This window comes from Cryptomeria japonica, chromosome 2 (assembly GCF_030272615.1).
Source record: "Cryptomeria japonica chromosome 2, Sugi_1.0, whole genome shotgun sequence".
NCBI classification, from domain to species: Eukaryota; Viridiplantae; Streptophyta; class Pinopsida; order Cupressales; family Cupressaceae; genus Cryptomeria; species Cryptomeria japonica.
The window spans coordinates 112656434-112679466 of record NC_081406.1 but is presented as its reverse complement, the minus strand read 5'-3'; the positions used below and the strand labels follow the sequence as shown (position 1 = coordinate 112679466).

Here is a 23033-nt window from a genome sequence, read left to right as displayed (position 1 = left end):
CTTTGATGTTTGGTTTCACATTACATTGGATTTGAGGTTCGGTTGGAGTTATGGTGATCACTATGTTTTTGGTCTTGTGTTGTCATGTGGAAGATGAAATGGAGGTTCCTTTATCTCTTTTTATTGTTGGTTGTGGAGAAAATGGGAGAGCATTGAAGACTTGTGGTGAGAGTTGTATTTACGAGTTATTGGTTTACAAGTTATGCATATTGTTGTGGATGTTCCTTGATACTACATGATTATGATTACACTTTCTATACGATGCTATTAGTGGATCTTTGGATGTCTTAATTATTTTTTGGATTTGACATTACCTATGTAGTGGGAGTTTTTGGGTGTATATGTGGTAGGTATAGAATTTGGAGCTTATGGTTGCATGTTATGGGTTGTATATGTTGATGACATTGGATTCACTTGATATGTTTTATATACCTTGGAGGTATGGATGGCTAGTTGTATTAGCACTTGTTGTGGGTGTTATTTCAGCTATGGATATTGGTTTCTTGACAACTACTAATGCATTTGATATATTTGGATTGAGTGTTTATGTTTGGGATATCAGTTGAGGCAAGACTTATGCTTTGTTGTGATAGATTGTGTGGCTTCTCTTTGGATGGCTTTTTGTTTTTGTGTAGTGGCAGTGGCATGATGGAGGATGAGAGCATTCATGTTTGATATGGTGATCACTTTGTTTCTAGTTGTAGGTACATTGATGGAGCACATGGAGCGCTTTGATTCCTTGATGGTATATGTGGCTAGAGGGATTGTTCCCTTGTTCATGTTTGAGCTTACTTATTGCCCCCTATGCAATGTATACAAGTAGCAAAATGTTAGGAATTAGGTGTTGTATATCTTGCATAATGTTTGTAATTATATTATTTTATTATTATGTGTGGTGCACATAGGGGAACCTAGATGGGTGTGCATCACGTAGAGATTCCATTCTTGGGGCACTTGATGAGTTGTATTGTAACATTGGGATATTATATTGTATTAATTTAATATTGAGAAAAAATAATTTATTTAAGTGAAAACTTAGTGCCCAATATTAAATGTGGGGTCAATGGTTTGTAATCCCATGGTTTTATGTAATATCACTTGGTGATTTTCTGGGAGCTTGATTTTATAAAAACAATCTCATGGGTAGTTGTTTAAGGTTGGCAGGTTAGCAGATTAGCCAAGTTAGCATTTGTGGAGTTTTGAAGCATGGCATGGGATGTGTGGTTGCATGCTTGTTCACATGGAGTGTTTGTAGATGGCTTGTGATTTAGAGGTATTCATGGGTGTATTGTAACATCGCATTGTTGTATAATACATAGTGGATGGATGCTTAAATTGGAGGTTGGGTTTTTCCCTCATGAGGGTTTTTCTAGGGTATATCTCATGTCATCTGTGATTGTTATGTTGTCTATTCTTTTTCATGTGGATTCTGAGTACTTGTTTGCATTGATTTCTTATTTGGGTTATGTAGAAATTGTCATTGTATGGTTGCATATTTTCCAACAGGAAATACTTGAGCAACAATCACTATTTGCCGAGGCATCCAAATGTGAGTTTGAAATGACATATATTATATTCGGGGTATAAGATTAATGTCAAGGTGGCAGTATAGATAAGAAGATCAAGGCAATAGTAGATTGGCCTCAACTTAAGACCTTGTCACATTTAAGAAAATTTTGTGGCACTTAGTTATTACATGAGGTTTGTCAAGGGTTCTCACAATTGGTTGCCCCAATAACAAACTTACCTAAAAAAGGAGCATTTTAATGGAGTGAAGAGGCACAAAGAGCTTTTGAAAAACTCAAAGAGGTAATGAGTTCCTACATTGTTCCCCGACTTCTTTCTCTTATTTGAATTAGAATGTGATGCTTCATGAGAAGGCATCGCAACAGTATTAATGCAAAAAGAAACACTCAATAGCATTTGAGACTCATAAGCTTAAGGAATCTAAAAAGAAATACTCTATTTATAACAAAGAAATGTTTGTCATCATGCATACATTAGCAAAGTTTAGGCTATACATGGTTTGTATGAAATTTGTGGTAAAGATAGACCATGAATGTCTAAGGTTCTTAAATTAAAAAGATTTGAATGATACGCGTTAAAAATGGATAAGCAAGTTACAAGCTTGTGATTTTGCTATTGAATTAATGAAGGGAAAGAATAATATTGTGGTTGATGCGTTGTCTTGAAGACCTCATTTATGCTCTATGATGGATATCTTTGTTGGTTGAAACTTCTATTAATAGACTATGCCAAAGATACTATGGCTAATGACATATTGGAGGTAAGATGCATGATGGTATGTAATAGGTAGTTAAGGAACTCATTCTTTATAAAGATCAAATATATACAATCCCAAGATTAAGGATGAAAGAAAAGATGCTAAGGGCATATCATGATTCCCTCTAGCTAGACATCAAGGATACTATAAAACATATAAACAAGTGAGGGAATTATTTTTTAGGAAGGTTCTCAAGGGGGGTGTCTTAAAGCATGTCAAAGAATTCATGGTTTGTCAATAAAACAATTTAGAACAAACATTTCAAGCTAGTTTGTTGCACAACCCCTACCAATTCCAAAACAAAAACAGAAAGATATTTTGATGGTTTTAATCATAGCACTATCGAAAATACAAGAGAAGGATTGTCTTTTTGTAGTCATAGATCAACTCATCAAGTATGCTTATTCCAATGTCATATCTTCTAAATATAGAGCTCCACAAGTAGTTGATCTATTCTTTGAAGAAATAGTTAAATTATATGGATTGCCTAAAAATATTATTAGTGATAGAGACAATATATTTATTAATTTATTTTGGCAAGAACTATTTTTTATTGAAATAGAATTAGCCCAAGCAATAGCTACCACTCACAAATGGATGGGCAAACAACAAAGTATGGATATTTTAAACAATCTAAAAGAAAACTTAAAACAAGCTCAAAATCAACAAAAGATACATGTTGATCGCCAAGAACATTTGCAGTTGGAGACTCTTTTACTAAGGTTATTCAACCTTTTCAACAATCTTCTCGCAAGGGAGGTGTGAAGCTCAAGCCATGATTTTATGGACCATACAAGATTACATGAAGATAGAAAAGGTAATTTATGAGTTGAAGCTACCAACAATAGAATTAGTAATGTTTTTCATGTGTCATGCTTCAATAAAGTACTGAGACAACAAGCCACACACCCTATCCTAAATTACCCCCACTTGATGCTAAAGGGAAATTTACCTTTGGAGGATGCCACATGCAAAAGAGCAATCATCTTTGATCATTCTAATTTAAAATTGCTCAAGGACAAGCAATCTTGAGAATGGCTATCAAGCTCCCACCTAAATTTAAATAATTTCCATCAAGAATAATAAATATTAGGTGACAATTGACAAGACAATAATCCATAACTACTAGTTATAATAAAGAAATTCTTTAACCACCATTTCCTTCTAAAAGAAAATTAGTAATTAACTAAAAGTCAAGAGGCATCCCAAGGGTTATGACTATTGGAGTAAAAGGGGCATATAAGAAGATAAATTTAAATAAAGGAAAGCCGATTCAGCAATATAATTATTTGTTTTCCTTCGTGGAGCATGAATTAAAGATTTAACAATCTTGAAGATGAAACCCCTCGTAGATAAGTAATCCAAGGATGAAAACTCCGAACTTAAGCAAAAATTTCAGTTATTCAAAATAAGTTTTATATATTCAAAATAATATTATAAATGTAAAATCTGAAATATATATCAAAATCATAGTGTAAGGATAGAATGATATTTGTAATTAATTAGCAAGCCCTATTGTGAGAGCAGGATGTTTATTTAAAGCAAAATAAGGACATTCTGGAATGGGACATTACAGACCACAAGAAATAGGACACTTAATCAAGTGCATGGAGATGTATTTATCCTTTGTGATAGAATGTAAGTATATCTAATATTCTTTTGAAATTGACAACAGTACATTGTCTGCTTTTCCACTTTGACAATTTAGGGCCATGCGAATTGCAGGTATATGCCTTCTCATTCTCAACCCTTTTGCAAGTGTTTGGTGATTATTAATGGCCACTATACTTGCTCTGTCATTATGAAAATGCCCTATTTATAAATACTTTCTACAGCACTCCCTTAAGCAAGCCAAAACAACAATTGATTGCTTTCATTGAATTTAGCTTAGATTTACAATGTCATCACATTCATCTGTTATTATATATATCCTATCAGTCACTAAGAACTATTTTAAGTCAGTATTATCGGAATAGACATCTTATGAAAGAATCAATAAAATGAATTGTTATGAATAAATTCCACAACAACCTGCTCTTTTTAAACCCTAATCCCTGCTTTACCCTGGAAAATTGGCACACATGCCCCATAAGATAGGTCACATTGTCACAGTTTTTAGCCTCAATTTGAGACAATTTACAACAGTCATTGCTCTATTCCTTTATTTGAAAAAACTTGAGCTAATTAGATCACCTTCATATAGGCAGAATGAGCCCAAGCCTCTCAATAATGTTTAAGGATGTACAAGTTGATCCAAAATTGTTTAGAAATTGATTCCTAATTTCTGCTGCACTGTCTTACCTATAAAATCTTCTACAAAAGAATTGAAGCATTTAAAACAGCATGAAGGCATTAAGACTGAAGATTGAAATTGACCAATGTGGCAACAAGATACTCCTTCAAAAGGTTTCACCATATGCCTGGAATGCTCTATTCCGCATGCTGCCAAGATTGTATGTGTACAAGACCTTGCCATCTCCTTAAATACTAGTTTGTCTGCAGCCAAAACATATTATAAAAAATATTGAATAACAAGAAAAGCATGCAAATATCCAAGGAAAGAATGATTAATCTACATGAAGTTAAATAGACACAAAGTTCTATTGAAGAGACAACAGAAAGAAACAAGTTCTATAAAAGCCTTGAAATATTTAGGACAAAAACATATGCATAATTGCCAGATTAAAAAAAAGTATTTTAATTTTTTGGGCAGACCCTTGTAATAATGCAAAACAACAACATTCGAAAAAAAAGGTATGGATGCAAAACAATAACAAATTTGCATTAGAAGCCTTCCAAAACTGGTAAGCTAAAATAAATTAAAAATATTTAATTGACTCAAAAAAGTCCCACATTTGTAGATGAATAGTAGAAGTTAAACTTAAGTTGTTAGGTCATAATCTCATAAGCAAGAACTCTTCCAGCACTTAAAACTTTGAAACAAAGAAAATTGAAATTTCCTAACGTTCGCAACAATTAGTTCACAGGCTTCCACAGCTAAAGGAACAACTTAGAAACATTTTGACAGCTTTTCATCAACCACAGAAAGGTCTTTATTAATCAACTGCCCAGCGCTGCCAAAATTTAGCACACTCTAGAAGAAGCCTAAGCATACACCAAATAAGGATTTCTTGCATATCTAAAGTTTTCAGAATTACATGGAAAATAAAGTTGAAGGAATTGTGGGTGGTGTTTCTTGGGATATAGAAGCCTGAGATGTAGAGAAATCAGAAGGGTGGATGGCTTTCTTATTGACATATTTCCCAGGAAATTTGATATAGCTAGACTGGTATGTTACTTTAATGTTCAGTGGAACATTAATAAACAGTGTCAGGGAAGTGACCTTTTGCTGATTTGGTTTCAGTAATATGCTACAACTTTAATGACAACAAGTGCCTACTCCCAAGGGTTTAGCACACACAATAGTATCAATGAATTCCTAGTCACATTTAATTTTTTAAATATGGTTGTTAAAAACTTAATTGAAGCTGGGACATTTAAGGCACAACATCCTAGTGAAGAGGTCGCCTATCCTTGTATATATGAGAGGTGATTTCATCTCATTTGATAATCAACAATCACTTGAACACAATTCACATTCCAAGAAGAATGTTCGCACTTGTAGCAGTAGATCATCATCTTGTAGCAGCAGATCATCATTTTGTAGCAGCAGACCGATTTCAAGGAGAAACATATTCATTTGTATCTTTGCATCTAGGAGAGGTGCTATTATTCATTGTATCAAATTTGACCTTGTGTTGGGCCTGAGTTGTAAGCGTATTTCTCCTTATTTCATTTCTGATCCTAAAACTAACATGGTATAAGAGAAGGTATAAGAAAAGATCTGATCAGATTTGCTTAAGCAGTCAAGTAAACTTTTCATCTAGGGCAGATCTTTAAGGCAAAGTATTGCAGATCTAAGGTTGCAAATTATTTCAGACTTAAGGGCAGATCTTTAAAGGAGAATTTGTGCAGAAAAAGAAGATGGTGAACTGTGTCAAGGTAGAAGATAAGCTTGATGGAGCCTCAAACTTCAACTCTTGGAAACCCAGGGTACTCATTGCATTAGAGGAGAATGATCTTCTTGATTTTGAGGAAAGTGATATGCCCGAGCCTTCCGATGATACTGAGAAAACTCAATGGAAGAAAAATGGCACAAAGGCTAGAAAGATCATTATAGACTCTGTGATGAATCACCTAGTTCCGATCATCTCCAAGTTGAAGTCAGCTAAAGAAATGTTTGATACTCTAAAAGGATCGTATGAGATCAACAATACCAGCAGAGCCCTTGCTTTGAAAAAATAGCCCAGGGAAAGGAAGAAAGAGGAATAGAGACAGAGAATCCAATTCTGCCCCAGAACCGAAGAAGAAGAAGGATCTCTCTCACATTCAATGTTTCAGGTGTGACAAGTATGGTCACTTTGCTCGAGATTGCAAATTAAGGTCTACACAACTTGTTTCAACTGCAGAAATTGCCATGGGGACATCTCAAAAGGAGCCAAGCTCTAAAGTCGATTCAAAAGGTTTCTTATTCTAAAGTTGATCAGTTTCTTCAAAGAGGAGGAATTAACATTCAGAGGGAGTCTGACAAACCAACAAAGGCAACCCTGGACGAGGAGGTCACGAGGTTGATGCTAGTACTTGGAGCTTCAGAGGGAGTCACATCATCATGAAGATTCCTTGTAGTGTATATTTCTTTGAGATGGAGAAATATGAGGTGCGTGCCCTTGTTCATCTCTAAGACTGAGATGAGACGTCATGTTGAGAGACTTTGTGATGTACCCTTGTACTTGTGGACGTCATGTTGAGAGACTCTGTGACAATATCACATTGAGAGACTCTATGATGAACACTTGTACATGTGTTTCCTTCCACGCATGGGAGTAGCCATGGTGGACGTCATGTTGAGAGACTCAATGACGACATCACATTGAGAGACTCCGTGATGAACCTTTGAGTTTTTTTTTCCACAAAAAGGTGTAGCCATTGTGGGTGTCATGTTGAGAGACTCCATGACGTAGATATGTGGAAAATACCTCCCTAGCTAAGAGGGAGTGTTAGCGTTTTATAGCTTCGGGAGCTATTTTCCCCTTGTTTAAGACAGGTCGGCCTTCTTGTAAACAATAATATTTTATATCTTTTATTCTCTTAGGGGGGGTTGACCTAGTGAAGAGGTCGCCTATCCTTGTATATATGAGAGGTGATTTCATCTCATTTGATAATCAACAATCACTTCATCACAATTCGCATTCCTAGAAGAAGTTCACACTTGTAGCAGCAGATCATCATCTTGTACCAGCAGATCATCATTTTGTAGCAGCAGACCGATTTCAAGGAGAAACATATTCATTTGTATATTTGCATCTAGGAGAGGTGCTATTATTCATTGTACCAAATTTGACCTTGTGTTGGGCCTGAGTTGTAAGCGTATTTCAGCTTATTTCATTTCTGATCCTAAAACTAACATATTCACGGTTGTTACTCCAAATATATTGCCCTATTCTAGGTTGGATATCAATAAAATATTAAAAGCAATATCAGAACTGATATTGGAAAACAGCTCAGCTGTACATTGTGTGCCTTCTCATTGGGTTATTACATTGCACTCCAGCTACCACCTATGATGATCACAGGATGAACTTAGCCATTTCAGTTTCAAAAAAGACCCAACAAATTGAAGCTTTATGTAAATTAAGTGGCATGTTAAAACTATCACTTCTCCCACCAATGTTCCAAATCCAAAAGAAATTGTGGATCTGATTGATTTTCAACTTGATCAAACGGGTGAGTGAAAGCTTAGGAGATAACTTTGTCATCAAACATCATATAATGCCTTTGGAACATTCTGGGATCCCAGAGGAGTAAGAGCTTGGGACTTGGCCTATTTTCTTAAGTTCTTTAGAATTATATTCAGCAACTTGAAACGTGGAGGAACCAACTGACATCTTTAATTGTCACTGCTCACCAAAACATTCAGGGTCCTCACTAGTTTTGGACTTAGCAAATTCTACATTTCAATTGAAAGCCAAGAAGATTGAAAGAATGGCAGGCATAAAACTAAATGCTACTCGTATCCAAAACCTTCAATGTCCATGGTAACACTTCATATCTGTCAAAGCTAACTCTTGCCAGATGAAATAGCCTTTGCACCAAGCCTCTTTTTATACATTGGAGTATGCTATACATGCATATGAGGTGTCTCTTATTTTTTGAATTCAAAAACTTTATGAAAGACCTACTAGTATCGCCTGCAAGGGCAGATATTATGATATAATTTATTGTTCTTTTGAGCATATTCCACTTTACCTGATCTGTCTGAATCTGTTCAAACAAACAAACATTAAGTCGTCATCATATGTAAACAAAATTATCAGCAAAACACACAACCCACGTTCAATGAGAAGCATCATCATTACACATTACAAGGTGTTAGCTTAACCTGGGCACCTCTTGGCACAAATTTTATTAGCTTTGAGCGCCTTATTATAGGAAAAGAAAAGCTCAAAATTAATGGAAGTATGTTGGAAAGGATGCAAGGACACCTTTTACCAGCTTTTCAGTCCTCATAAATACTGTATGGGATGCTAAAAGAGTGATCACGACTAATTTTCTGCCTCATCCTGATGGATAAGAGAATGTGATTCAAAATGTTGATTTAAAAAAACTTACCCAGTTGAATCCAAAAGCACTTGATAATCACTACCAAAAGAGTTGTTTTGAGAAAAATCCGACAGTAATTTTTACAACTATCTTTCATAGAGTAATAAAGAATTCAATTTCAGCCATTCTTGTATAATTTTGATATTATGCCCAACAAAATCCCTTTTATACTTTCCTGGAAAAGAGATGAGTCCTTTTAGAAGCTTTTAAAAACCTCACAGTTCTGTAAAGACAGACAAATTTGGAAAACATTCAAGGCCATTTTGAGCTAGTACTAAGAAAAATGTCTCTGATATTTGTAGATTACATTAATCTAGTAAAAGCATTTTCCCATTCTTCTATGATTTAAGTAATATCTCTAACTAATAACTGAACACAGAGTTGTCAAAGCATGTAGATATGCTCTTACATCCTGCAATGCATGCACCCATGGCCATGTGCAGGAAACTATACATTTGTATTAATGCAGAACAATACAGAACATCAATCTTTTGATCTAAAAAAATGTCATCTGACATGATTAGGAAATTTACGTAACCATATGACTTAGAGCGACTGTTAGGTCTGGATTTTTCTGGTTGCTCCCATCAAAGGCAAAATAAAATTGATATGACAAATCAGATTGTTGATAAGAAACCCTTGAAAGTGCATTAAACATTTAAATGCATACATGTACCAAATGTAATACCTACTCAAACAATTAATAAGAGAAACTGTAAGAATGCCCTTACCTACTTCTTTTCCTGCAATCATCTTCTTCATGTGTGTTTTTACCAAGGTGCGCACATGATCCTTTGCACCTTCAACTTTTCGTAATTCATTTTCATGAGGCTTGGAATTACCGAGAACAGGATTGTTTAAGCAAATGCTTGAATTGTCAATTCTTTCAATTAAGTTAGAGCACGGTCTCCTATTTGAAACATCAGGAGCTGATTGTACATTATTACTAATACCTCTGCATGAGCCTTCTTCACTTATCCTTTGTGAATGGTCCCTACAATTAATAGACTCTGGATGCAGTCTACCTTGACTGTTGCTTGTTTTTGATTGTGCTGCAGATGGTGAGCTGGTACCATGTTTAAGCCTTGTCCTTGCATCACCCATCAGGTCTGAGAAATCATCCTTACAATGAGCAGAAGATGAACCCTGCAAATATCTTCCACCTCTTATTGTTTGTACATCACCACCTCCTAATGCTATTGATTTATCCATCATAGACCATGCCTGATAAATTTCGGACTTGCAGAGACCATTTTCTAGGACTACAGAGGAGTCCAAATTACTTGTCCTTGCTGATTCACGAGATAGGCACGATTGTTTATTGATTATAGGCAGAACAGTTGCATCAACCCCATCGTCGATGCCATAATTGGAACCTGCCAAAAAGCCTGGAGATAATTGCTGAGAGGCCCTTTCTTGTGCACTCCAATTGTCGTGTAAAACATGTACACGCTCCTGGAGCCTGCGCTGGCCTGAGAGAGTCCTCGCACCTGCACCAGATACCTGTGATGTAGATCCAAATAATTGTGTTTGCCTAACCGGAGCCCTTGCTGGATCTGAAAGTCGCGGAGAAGGATTTGGGCCACTTCTTCGAAAAATCCTTCTACGAACAGTTCTGAAACAACTTGGTGTTGTATCTCTCACAAAAACTGATGAAGAAGGCGGTGATAAAGAAAGATCTAAATTGATTCTCTCCGTACATCTATTAATTGGTGTATCTTCAACCAATTCTCTGATTGTCAAGCCATCATCTTCATTGTGAAGATCAAGCACAAAATCGTCAACCTCTTCTTCCTCTGTGTTATTCTGGGCAGGCCTAGATGTTTGACAGGCTTGACAATACCAATCTCCTTCAGGTACAGCCCTTCCAAGGCCAACGCAATATGTGTGATAAGCTGAATCACAGAGATCACACAATAATAGAAGGCTATCATCACCAGCCTCATGACATTCTAGACAAACTATATCTGCATATGGATCAAGAAACCCCATAACTTCTTCTTCGGAAGGTTGATAGACCTGTTACAAGAACCACAGTTTAGAACATCAAAGCAAATCTAAAAGCATCAGTAAATAAATATGTTAGTAGTCACTCAAAGCTTGCCCTCCATCAGCAAAAATTAGGACTACAAACCTATCTAGAAGCATGGATAAACATATGACATTCAAAGCCAGCCCTGACTAAGTGTTTTAACCTTATACATCCCGCTTCAAAAAGTTGCAGTAAACGGCAATAATAAAATTAAAAAATGTTTCTTAGAGGAACTTGAGATTGATTCCAGCAAAAACAATTTCCATTAAAAGGCATGGTATTCCTTTTCTAGTGTAAGGAGAAAATGGCAAACTTCTTGAATCCGAAAAAGCTAAATGACAAAAAATGTTTCTATATATTCTAACCACTCAATTGATGCGTCCAATACAAAAAGCATAAGAATATGAGTCCAAAAATAGAAAACATTCTTTCATAAAAAGGCTCTGTAAGAGTTTCAGAAATGCCTTCAATTTAAATTAACCGAGTCAGCAATGAACCTTAAAGTTTATTGAACTTTTATTTATAAGATGAAATCCAAGTAAATATGGAAAAATAAGAGCAAGCAATTTTACTTTGTGAGGTCTTTCTTATAAAACCCATTTAGATCTAGGCCATGTCAATAGGGAGAAAATTAAAACATTCACAACACAAAATTTACAAGCAAGTATTTCAAGGACATGCTTCCTACAGCATAAAATGTTGGCAAACACTGATGCAAACTCTTGCAATTTCGGTGTAAACTCATAAAAATGACTGTTACAGCAATTTCCTGAAACGTTTGAAAAAAACTTTTCTCCCAACACATTTGAAATATAGCTTAAAAAGCAACAAAGAAAAAAATATACATAAACAATTTTTATCAATAGATTTCACTAGATTTTATTTTACAGTGATTTTCTGATGCTAAACAGTAGTTTTCCTGCACATATGAATAGCATTCAGACCAAAAACTGTTTAAAGAATGAATTCACAGCATTAAATAGCCTCAGAAAAGAAAAGAAGAATAATTTACAAATAAGAGAGTTGAGACAATTTAACCATATACAATACAGGCATATGGTCAAGCATTACATTGTTACAAAATTAGTGTCTCTATCAAATTTAAAGGTAAACCCTAAAAAGAATGAAGAGATCACTAGATTGGTATCCTTTAATGTTCAGAAAAAAATAATAAAACTGGTGCTTGAAATACAAGGTATCATAAGTTAATAGTACAATACCATCATAAGAAAGCACTCAGCAACTGAATCATGATGTTACATGCATTTTTCAAGCATTGGATAAATCTGCACCGAAAGATAATGTTACAGCCTATACCACTATCCCTAGCACAAGACTAAACAAGCATTTAATTTGCATCAGACATGTCTGCCAAAGATGAGCAAAACACGGAACATGACAACACAATCAAAAATGTTACAAATAGCTTCCTTGAAAAAGAAAAAGAAATCATACCTGGTCTCGAACTGGAATTTTAATTGCAGTCCCACGCAAACCTTTTCCTGATATTGAAGACTTAGATATCATGCTCAAACGCTGTTTACACATTGGACATCTAGATTCCACTTTAGCCCATTCCATAATACAAGCAAAGCAAAAATAATGATCACAACAATCCAATTTACCCCTAATAGCCTTCCCTTCATCTGATAAGCAGATTCCACAAACTGGTTTTGGCAAATCCGAATCTGTAAAATTCATTGATTCCCCAACTTTTTCCTTTCCCTTCTTTCTCAATCCCTCTTCACTTCTGCTAATATCACTGTCAGAAATACTTTTACGCTTCTTCTCCTGCCGATCTCTGAAACAAGAAACTATTTCCTGTTTCTCAGCTGACGATGCTCTCATTGAACAATTTGCAGATTTTGTAAAGCTATGAGACTGACAAGACAGTTCCCCTTCCTCTGCTGAGATTCTATAATCGGCATCCGATTCAGAGCAAATAAAATCTGAATCAGAACTGCTGTCAAGTTTCCTCGAGCAGTTGTTGAGCTTCCCCCTGCGTGGGCAAAGCCACCCCATCTCTGCACTTTGGGAAGATTTTCCTTGATGTTTGGTTCGCCTCCTTGGTACTACTACAAAATCTTCATCTGACTCAGAGCCTGCAGAGGCTGTACTTCTGATTACTTTCTGTGACACTGCTGTTGTCCTCCTCCTCTTGGTAGCAGGCATTGACTTCTTTTCAATTTGGACCAACTTTTTACTTGAAGCTGTACTCTTCTTTCGCTTCTTCAATTTACGAGTGCTTGAACTACTGGATTTCATTGCTGTCCGCTTTCTCTTCTGAGATTTGGCAATTCCTTCCCCTTCATTATCATCATCAACAGAGTCATCATGTTCTGTGGTAGAACTGAAATCTGGATCAAAATCTTCATCATCGTCACTAGAAGATCTTTTAATTCGCTTTATTGATTGATTTCTTGGTTTTTTCTTAAGTGCCTGAGCTTTCCCATTACTATAGCTTTTCTGCCTTGGCATCAAGTTTCTTCTCGGCTTTGGTAGATTACACTCCTCTTCACTTTCTTCACTCTCAGTGCTTTCTGCTTCTTCTTCTTCATCAGATTCATTTAGTTCTTCACCAGATGTACTTTCAATATCATCATCCTCTTCTTCTTCCTCATCAAGCACAAAATCTTCATCAGAACTATCTGAACCTTCACTAAACTCTCTCTTCCTTCGTTTCTTAGCTTCCATATACCCCTGATTTCGCTTGCCACGGGGTTTTCGACTCGCTTGCACATTCCTCCCTCGCCTTCCTCTGCCACGGGGCTTCCGGCGTAATTTTCCCGCCATTGACAACTGACTACCTCTTTAGTATCCAAACTACCAAATGCCAAGTTTCAACAAAATAAAACAACTGCTACTGCTTCAGGCTTCAGTAATTACAAACCCCTACAACCAACATCACTAATCGATCAATTGAGCATAACCCACTTGCCAACTTAAAAAGCTATGGGAAATATATATTAAAGTGTCAAATGCACATAATCAACAACGTGCAGAGCCCATGCAAAAACTATATCATTTATCATTCATTTTTAATACCTAAAATAATCCTAAAACTTTTTGACTTAGGACTTCTTAAGTATCTGCAATAATCTTACGTCTCATTTCAATTCAAAAAACTAAATATCCATAATATTAATAAATTTTATCAGATATCTGCATTATAGATCTTCTCATGGCCTGCTTTCAGTTCCTATTACAACCCAATATATTATTAAAGATCAAAATTGATTAAAAGAAAATCAAGATAAAATTTTAACTTTCAAAGAAAACACTGAAAATGTATTAAGGTAATGTTTTATGTCACAGGGCAAGCCACCCCCCAAGCTTTCATAAGAGATCCAGATGCCCACAAGGGAATTTGTTTTATTTTTACTTGTATATCGGTTGTAATTTATATGCCTACAATGTATAAGGTAATGTTTTATGTCACAGGGCAAGCCACACCCCAAACTGCCATAAGAGATCCAGATGCCCACAAAGGAATCTTGTTTATTTTAGCTTATATATTGGTTGTATTTTATATGGCTACATTTTATCATAGGGACTAAGTCTGGATGTATCTCATTTTTTCAATCTTTTTAAAAATATGCAACTCTACATTTTAGAAAATATTTATAATACATGCAGACAAATATTTTCCACAATCCATAATATTTGTATGCATTATTTATAGATTTACTGTATGATATTTTTTCCATCATCAAAGAAAAACTCGCGGCCACAACCCAGTATATTAATAAAGATGAAAATTGATCAAAACTCTGAATTTTTCCCGTCATCAAGGAAAAACTCAGTGTCACAACCCAATATATTAGTCAAGATCAAAAATTAATCAAAATAAAATGTAGGTAACATTTTAAGCTGCAAAGAAAATACTGAAAATGTATAAGATGATGTTTTATGTCACAAGGCAAGCCACATCCCAAACTCTCATATGAGATCCGGGTGCGCACAAGGGAATTTATTTTCTTTTAACTTATATATTGCTTAAATTTTATATGTCTATATTCCAACATCTTGAAAAAGCTTCGATGTACTTCATTTTGCAATCTTATCAAAAATAGGAAACTCCTAAATCTTATCTTTGGTTCTCTTTGAACATCTATAATACTCGCAGAAATGTAATTTTCACACTATAAGACACTAATATTCATTGTTTATAAATTTGGTTCAGATAAAAAATTCATCATCAGAAAAAAAAACTCAGAGTCAAATCAAGAAACAATATATACTAATCTATAATATTACTTAATATCATTTTACTAAACTAAATATCTAAAATACTTGTAATCCAGCTAAATATTTGCATCTTAACCTTATTACGGCTACACTGACTACAACTCCATTTTTCGAAGGATTTAATCCCAAAAAAAATCTGAAAAAAAATTCAAATCTGAGAAAATAAAATAAAATAAAACCTAAATAACCTCGTATTTAATAATGCTAAAATGAAATAACATCTTTTTGTGCTATTTCCCGAATATCATCATAAATTGTTCCTTCAAAAAATAAAAACATTGGCAAAAAAAATGATCATTTGAATCTAAGATTAAACAGAGATTCCAAGCTCCGACTATTTTTGCACTTTGAGTAAGTGAACAGAATACTCAAATTCAGGCTATAAATCTTACCAGTAACACCCAATAGCACCACCCTAAATAAACTTCGCTTTGCCATCAAGAGATAAGTAACAAGTTTTGAACCCGGACCATATCCCCACCAAATATAAATTTATGAAAAAATATAAATCTGCAGAAATGATGCGGAGGACAATGGGTATCAGAATCTCTCCCCAGCCTGTGCAGACAAATCCAAATTAATCCATCAACTCGAAACCCTTGTTTCCAGGGCCCTAATAATACTTGACATCACAAAACTTCTACCTTATACCTCGAGCATGTCTTGCGCATCGTGCAGCCCAGATTCCCCCGGCGCCGGCGTTCTCCACCGTCCGATAACGACAACCTATTCCTTAAACAGCCGCTTAGCAGGCCGATGGAGTTCGAATATAGCCAACCGGAACCAACCAAGTGGCGAAAGAGTGGACTGCATATTTATTGTTACCGTTACTGCAGTAATTTAACGATTGATATTGTTAAACAGCTTTACATTCGGACGGCCCAATTTTTTTTTTCACAAATTATTTTGCTGATGGATGGAAATTACATTTGAAGTTTCTCACAATACAAAAAAACATTTTCATACAAGTGAGATTTTTAGTGAATTAAAATATAGATAATTTATTGAGATTCACTTGAGTGTTTTTAGTGTAATTTAAAAAAATAATTGTTAAAAAAAGTGATTAGGGAAAAGGGTCCACTTAATTTTTCAATTAGTACTATTAAAAAAATGAATACTTGATAATTAAAAGTTCTCAAAATATTAAATATATTCTATTAATTGTAGATGTTTGAGTGTTTTCTCTAATCAAATTACTTGTAGGAAGTAGAAACGCTATTGTGACATCATGTTACAATTTGTTTTTAGTGTTTCTCATTCATTTGCATGCTGATGATGTTCAATGTACCAGAGAGTTTCAGAAGTAAGATTCAGCCATATGATTTCTTGTATATTTTGTTAAAGTTTCTTATGTTGTAGCTTTGTTGGCTGAAGCTTTTAGAGAGTTTCTTAGGGTCCTTTGAATAGCTGTTATATTGTCATCTATATTGTGGTTGATCTAGTTCTTTTTCTTTCCATTTCTTCCAACTACTCATTACTTTTAATATATGTTTGTACTTTGTTTTGTTCAATAAATAAAAAATGAATATTTAATTAGAATTGTACATAGGCATTGGTAAATATTAGAGGAATATGTATTAGATGAGTTATGCAATTTGTTTTGTGTTGTAGCACATGATTAAATAATCTACTTTTTAACCTTTTTGCATATAGCTAGAATAATAACTTTAAGTTCTTAAGTCCTATACCCAAAACCCAAAAAAACTCATCCAAAATTGGTGTACCATTTATGAACTTAGAATGCCCAATATTAAGTTTGGTATATATATATATATATATATTAGTGAAATAAATATTTCTTATTTCTTAAAATAATTATATTTTAAAATTATAATTAAGAAACATTTGGATTTGCAATAAATATTAAATAAAGCATTCAAACTTATGAAAAATTAAAAAAATTATGTTTTAAAAATAATATAGATGAATTATCAATTATGCTTTGACAAATCATCATATAAACTTTCACTTTCATTTAATTGAATAGATGTTGTAAATATTATAGACTTTTCACAAATCTTTTGAGTAATTATTTTTGTTGGAAGAGTAATATTCAATTGAAAATAAATAAACATGACTAAGAAATATGAGTCAAAGAATTTGAATCAAAAATTACATAATTGAAACTCGATAAAATAAATTTTATTAAAATTTCACAAAATAAACAAACTTGAAAAAATCACAATACTTCTCTATAAATATCACCCCAATATAATAGATACTGAATAGACTAATATATATTACTTTAAAAAAAAAACATAATATCACATATATAAGAAATAATTCGTATATATTTAATGACAAACAAAGTTACTCTATTTCCAGATATTTATATACATACATACAAAGTTAAAATTTAATCGACAGGTAGTTGGAAAAAAACAAGCCGGTCAAATAATGAAATAATTTTTGTTTTTTTTTTAAATTGCTGATAATAACGTGTAAACAAACGCCAATTTAAAACCTACTTTGATTGAAAAACCACAAAAGTGGGCCTCGGTTTTAGCCTGTGGTCCTATTGCGGCGGGAGCGGTTTTGGCCTACGGAGGCGGTGGGACCGGCAGACTTCCGAAAGACACGGTGCTTTTAAAAGTTTTGAAGCCTAAATCGCGATGAAAATGTCGGATTCTTATTCAAAACGAAATGTCGATACAAATAATAATAATAATAAACTGTCTTACCTAAGGAGGCTTACATTTCCTTCCTCTGGACGGTGTACGTGTACTCCAAGCTTTGTGGAATGAATCCACACCTTACACCTCCGGGAATTGAGCTACAAGGCTAGTTGTGACTTGTGAGAAGACGTGCCTAACATAATGCTATTCTATTGTAGTTGCCTAGTTTTGAATTTAAGCATTGTGTGGGACCTCATTTGAATAGGTACAAGTTCCCTAAAAAAATTAAAGAAATTGTTTGGTTTGGAAAAGTTTTATAATATTGTCAGGTTGTTTATTATTTGTTAATAACTGAATAGTTCAATTTTTATCTTAGACTTAAAAGTAAGGGTATTTATTCTAGTGAATTTATTTGGGACATGATGTTAGGGTTATTCTTATTTATTCAAAGAATTTGAGCTTTGGTTAATGGTATAATTTAGGAATATCATGTCACTTTCAATAAATCTTTATCTTTATGAATTGGGCTTAATGAATTGAAATAGAAAAAGTGTGGCTATAATTATTATAGAAATAATTTTTGACAATGTTTGATTTGTATAGAATATATTTATATTTGTACTTTATCTTTACGTGATTGTAAATATATAAGATGAGGGTTTGATGGCGTGAATAGTCCATTTATTTTAATTGTTTTTTCATTGTATTGATTTATCATTCAACATTTGATAGCTTGGCCTTTAGTTTATTTGTGAATATATGTGATTCACCAAGAGTCCATCAAGAATCAAATCTTGTTGAATGTAGGGCTCGTGATGCTCTAAAAGGGTGAGATTGAAATCATTCTGAAAGCAACTTTGGTAGAATAGATACTCCTTGATCTTGGGCACTATGTTGAAATAGGTTGATTATTTGTGCCCTTATGATTTGAAGTCAAGGTATGGCTAAAACAAGTTTGCTAAAACGATTCGGAATGTTCATCCTCTCAAAAAAAAAGAAAAAATAAATTTTGATATTGAAAAGGAAAGTTTTTTCATAGAGAGCTCTCATGTACATACTTATAGTTTGTTTTATGTATACTAAGATTTTTAATTAGCACTACCCACTTTTCCAAACTTCTTACACATGATTGTTTAGAAGCTTTTCATATTTCTTTCAATTTTAATCCTACTTATAGGCTAGATTAGAAATTATTTAAATGGTTCAAGTTATGTTTTTTTATAATTGTTGTTGCAAATGGAGATGAGCATGACATGAAAATGAGTTGATAAATTTGTTCAAAATATTTATGACAAGGTAATTTCTTTAAAATCGTAATTGATGTTACTTTGGTTATAGATGTCATATGTTTTATTAATTAACAAGCAAATTATAGCCTTGTTGCTTACTATGTTAGTTCTACCATGTTGGAAAAGTCTTATTTAAGCACTCCTAAGAACCCCATGGTGTCAAGTTTATTAGGGCTTGAAATCTTATACAGATATTTTTTTATTTTCCATTAGTGATTAACAACAAGTACTAATGTTCCATAGCTAATCCAAATAAGTTCATGAAAATACTCACTTGGGATTGTTTTGTTAGACTTGTGACTTTAAAGTTTCCAGGAATGCATAACTCAAGACTCTCATCTAAACTGATCTTCCAAGCCCACCAATCCATCTATGGAATTTCCTAAGGGCAAATAATAGTGTATGCTATGAGATTGAAAATCTTTTTTATATTCATACTTACAAACATTTTCTTATTAAGGTGGACCTCACCCCCAATCATAAAGACTCTTTGGACAGTTAATTAAGTGTCTAGAATTTTACATGGAAGTCGTCATTTATAAAAATCTCTCAAATACTTGTTTACAATATCAATCTCCTAATCTAATGAGTAGGGATTATCTATTAATATCGTGTGTGAACTTCAAATAAACTATTGAAAATCCTAGCACCTCCAAGCAAGTTAAAACTAGTGAACTAGCCCCTATGATAAAATTCCAATACAACAAGTAAAAGAGTCACCTAATTCTCCTTACTAAGTGCTCAAACCCTATCCACTTTTCTCAATTGATCTTGGTTCCTAGTGTCAATTACCCACTAGGACACTAGTTATGAGCACTCAAACTCATAAGAACTCCTAAAGATTGTCACTTAGCTACAATGAATTATAAGTGAAGATTACATGAAAGATGTTGCTTTATCTCACCAAACAATTACTTTTTTGCAAACCAGCATCCACTTTTAAGAAATAAGTTTGCAGTTGTAATATACAACAATTAGAAGAAAAAACTGGTCATATAGAACTATTTTCACATGACCCCATAAGACAAAATCATGTAACTAAGTATCCAGAATCCAAAATACAAACAAATAAAAAAGATAATATCAAGATGACACAAGACATGACTTAAGAAATCTCTAAAGAGGGGAAACTTAGCATCCACACTCAATGTATTATCTCATGAACAAATATTACAATACACATGTAGAGTTTCCATGAGTACCCAGGCTAAATCGTCAAGCTTTGTACATGAACTCCACATGAACAAGTGAATGGGAATCATGCAACCACACATCCCAATCCATGCTTCCTCCCCTCACATATGCAAACTATATGAGATACACAATCAACACGGCCTTGACAACTACTTATGTGCTTGTTTTTTATAAAAATAAGATTGCACAAAACCATCAAATATTATTACTTAAACCATGTGACTAATACTATTATCTTACAAAACCATTTCCCCTTTTACTATGGAACTATTTTTTCTCAATATTAAATATTTTTCCAATTTGCAAACCCAAGCATTAAATATTTATCATAGTGATATGTTTGGAAATGAGTTCCTAAGCCTATGGATGTAAACTAAGATCTCAAATCTACATTGCATGTCTACACTGGAATTTATGTTCCTTTACTTCAATGGATTTGATATTGTGAAGTGTGTGTGAATGAACTAGGTTAAATGATAGAACAATTGTCACTTTCAGCAATAACTACAAGTTACATATCAAAAAACCAACATAGTAAGCCATATTTGGAAATAGGACACAAAAAAGAACCTAGATCTAAAATCTAGAGCTAAAAGTGCAAGACAAGTGTGCTAGGTCTCCTAGTCTTAAGAGCATCCAAACTGACAAAATAGATCAAAAATGAAGTCAGGAGGTCCTATAAACTTTTCTCCCAAAAATCTAGTTGAAAAGCATCAAATGCAAGTGTTAGGTACCCTAGTCCTAGTCTTTCTACCTATTCAAAATCTAGGGATGTCATTCATGATCTGCTCTACACTCATGTAACACTCTTTATTGTAGACTTGATCCTACACACATGAAAAATGGGAAAGAAGGGTTATGTTGTATAGGTTTTTGCCTAATTCAAACCCCATGTTGGTGTTCCAACCTCCACGACTACTATAATTGATAAAAAGGAAAGCCTATCCTTAATAATATCAAGGCTAGAATAATGATAAATTTTTTGAATTGAATGGCTTATACCCTAGGAATGGAAATGGTGGTGTTGAAATGCTCCTTAGGCAAGTCCTTCAATTGCTAATAAAATAGTATGATAAAAAAACATAATCAACACATATGAAATCATACCTAAATATAGAGTGATGCAGTTTACTACTTCTTGGATGCTCTTGATTGGACTAGATAAGAATGCTTGGTCTTAGAAGTTAACTTTATGAATGATAGAAAATATGCTTTATATAGAGATAACAAGGTATTTTTTAATAAAAATCCGACATAGAATGGTCAAGTACCAAAATTGAGACCAAATTTTGAATTATGAAGGCCAACACTAGTAATGGTTACAATTTTAGGGAATTTTAGTGAGACACAGTTATCGAGTGCCCTAATGCCACCAAAATACACTAAATTAAGTGCCAAATAGAGTGTGAAATTGTAAAGGGATACAATATAATACACTATATTTAGCCCCACTTTAGCAGGGGTTTGATCTTATGTTCATGCTCATGGTAAAGTAGAGAGAGAGAGAGTAGTTGACAGAAAGGCATACTTCGCATAGGATGATACAAAGTTGAGGGATGCACAAGCTCCTGAGCTTAAGATCCTATTAGTCCACACAAACATTCGAAGTAAGATACACATGTACAAAGACAATAACTAAAACAAACAAAAGGCTCAAAGTCAACTAGGTGAAGAGACCTTGATGTAAAGGTTATGTCAACTTGTAATATCAATATCAAAATGTTATTGCAAAAGAACAAGTGGGCCTATAGAAAGAGAAAGAGCATACACCATTAGGAAGAGAGGGTTTGTGGTCCATCAACTAACAAGTTGTGTTATGCTAGGGCTCCATAGAGATTTCATGAATTCCACTAGATAACAAGTTATGTTTGAAGTGTACAGAAATGGGGTTTACTAGTCTAAACATGTAAACTAGGAATTATTCCCAATGCCTCTCAATGTCATTGGAAAACAAGCAATTAGGCCCAACTTTGGTCCCTTAAAAGAGTTGGGCACTTGGATTGATTATTTTATTTTTGATTAATTATGATTGGATGTGATAAAGATAATAAATGATGCAAGAACTAGGAAGAATGTTAAGAAATTGACCAAAATTGGCATAAATAGTAAGCTACAAAATATGAATGCAAATTATAAAGACATATCTAAAAATGTGATACAGATAGGAACCTATGATAGAAAGAAGATCTCAAAATGGCTAAACATTAAAGCTAGGCATCATGGTCCTAATAGGTGTCCAAGTAAAAATGGAGGTTACATCTAGTATTTAAAGCCCTCAAATTGCCTTCCCTTGGAGTTTTGGATCAAACAAGGACTCTAGTGCTAGGCACTATAGGCCAAACTTTTCTAGTGATTTATTTATGGGAACCGAGCTGCCTTTGTCTACACTATGCTCCTATACCTTCAAAATTCATCAAGAACCTATATTTGAACCTATAACTATACAAAAAGGGAGGAAAATGTTTTTTTGTTGTATAAGGGATTACCTAAGTCAAACCCTAGACCTTATGTGTTAACCTACACTACAAATATGATTGATTAGAAATGAGAGCTTACCCTTGGTAGGACAAAGGTTAAATCTGAAATAAAATGTTGAATTGAAGTACTAAAATGAAATGATTATACCTTTTATTGATGATGCAATTATCTTTAAATAAGTCATCCAAGTGTTGATGCAATAACATGATAAATCATAACAAAATCCATCATGA

General features: G+C 33.9%; 1 protein-coding gene across 3 annotated transcripts; it reads right to left on the bottom strand.

The window, feature by feature from the left end:
* Nucleotides 1-4130: 4130 nt before the first annotated feature.
* On the bottom strand, nucleotides 4131-16010 carry LOC131069319 (uncharacterized). 3 transcript variants are annotated; one of them, XM_058004685.2, is made up of 5 exons: nucleotides 15876-16010; nucleotides 15617-15782; nucleotides 12432-13868; nucleotides 9676-10963; nucleotides 4131-4780 (listed from the first exon to the last, which is right to left on the bottom strand). In XM_058004685.2, the coding sequence occupies exons 3-5, from the start codon at nucleotides 13767-13769 to the stop codon at nucleotides 4548-4550; spliced, it is 2859 nt and encodes a 952-aa protein (XP_057860668.2). In that variant the 5' UTR covers nucleotides 13770-13868; nucleotides 15617-15782; nucleotides 15876-16010; the 3' UTR covers nucleotides 4131-4547. The 3 variants fall into 3 exon arrangements, with proteins under 3 accessions (XP_057860668.2, XP_057860667.2, XP_057860669.2); XM_058004684.2 differs by having other exon boundaries at nucleotides 15869-15992; XM_058004686.2 differs by lacking the exon at nucleotides 15876-16010 and having other exon boundaries at nucleotides 4638-4780; nucleotides 9680-10963; nucleotides 15617-15848.
* Nucleotides 16011-23033: the final 7023 nt, after the last annotated feature.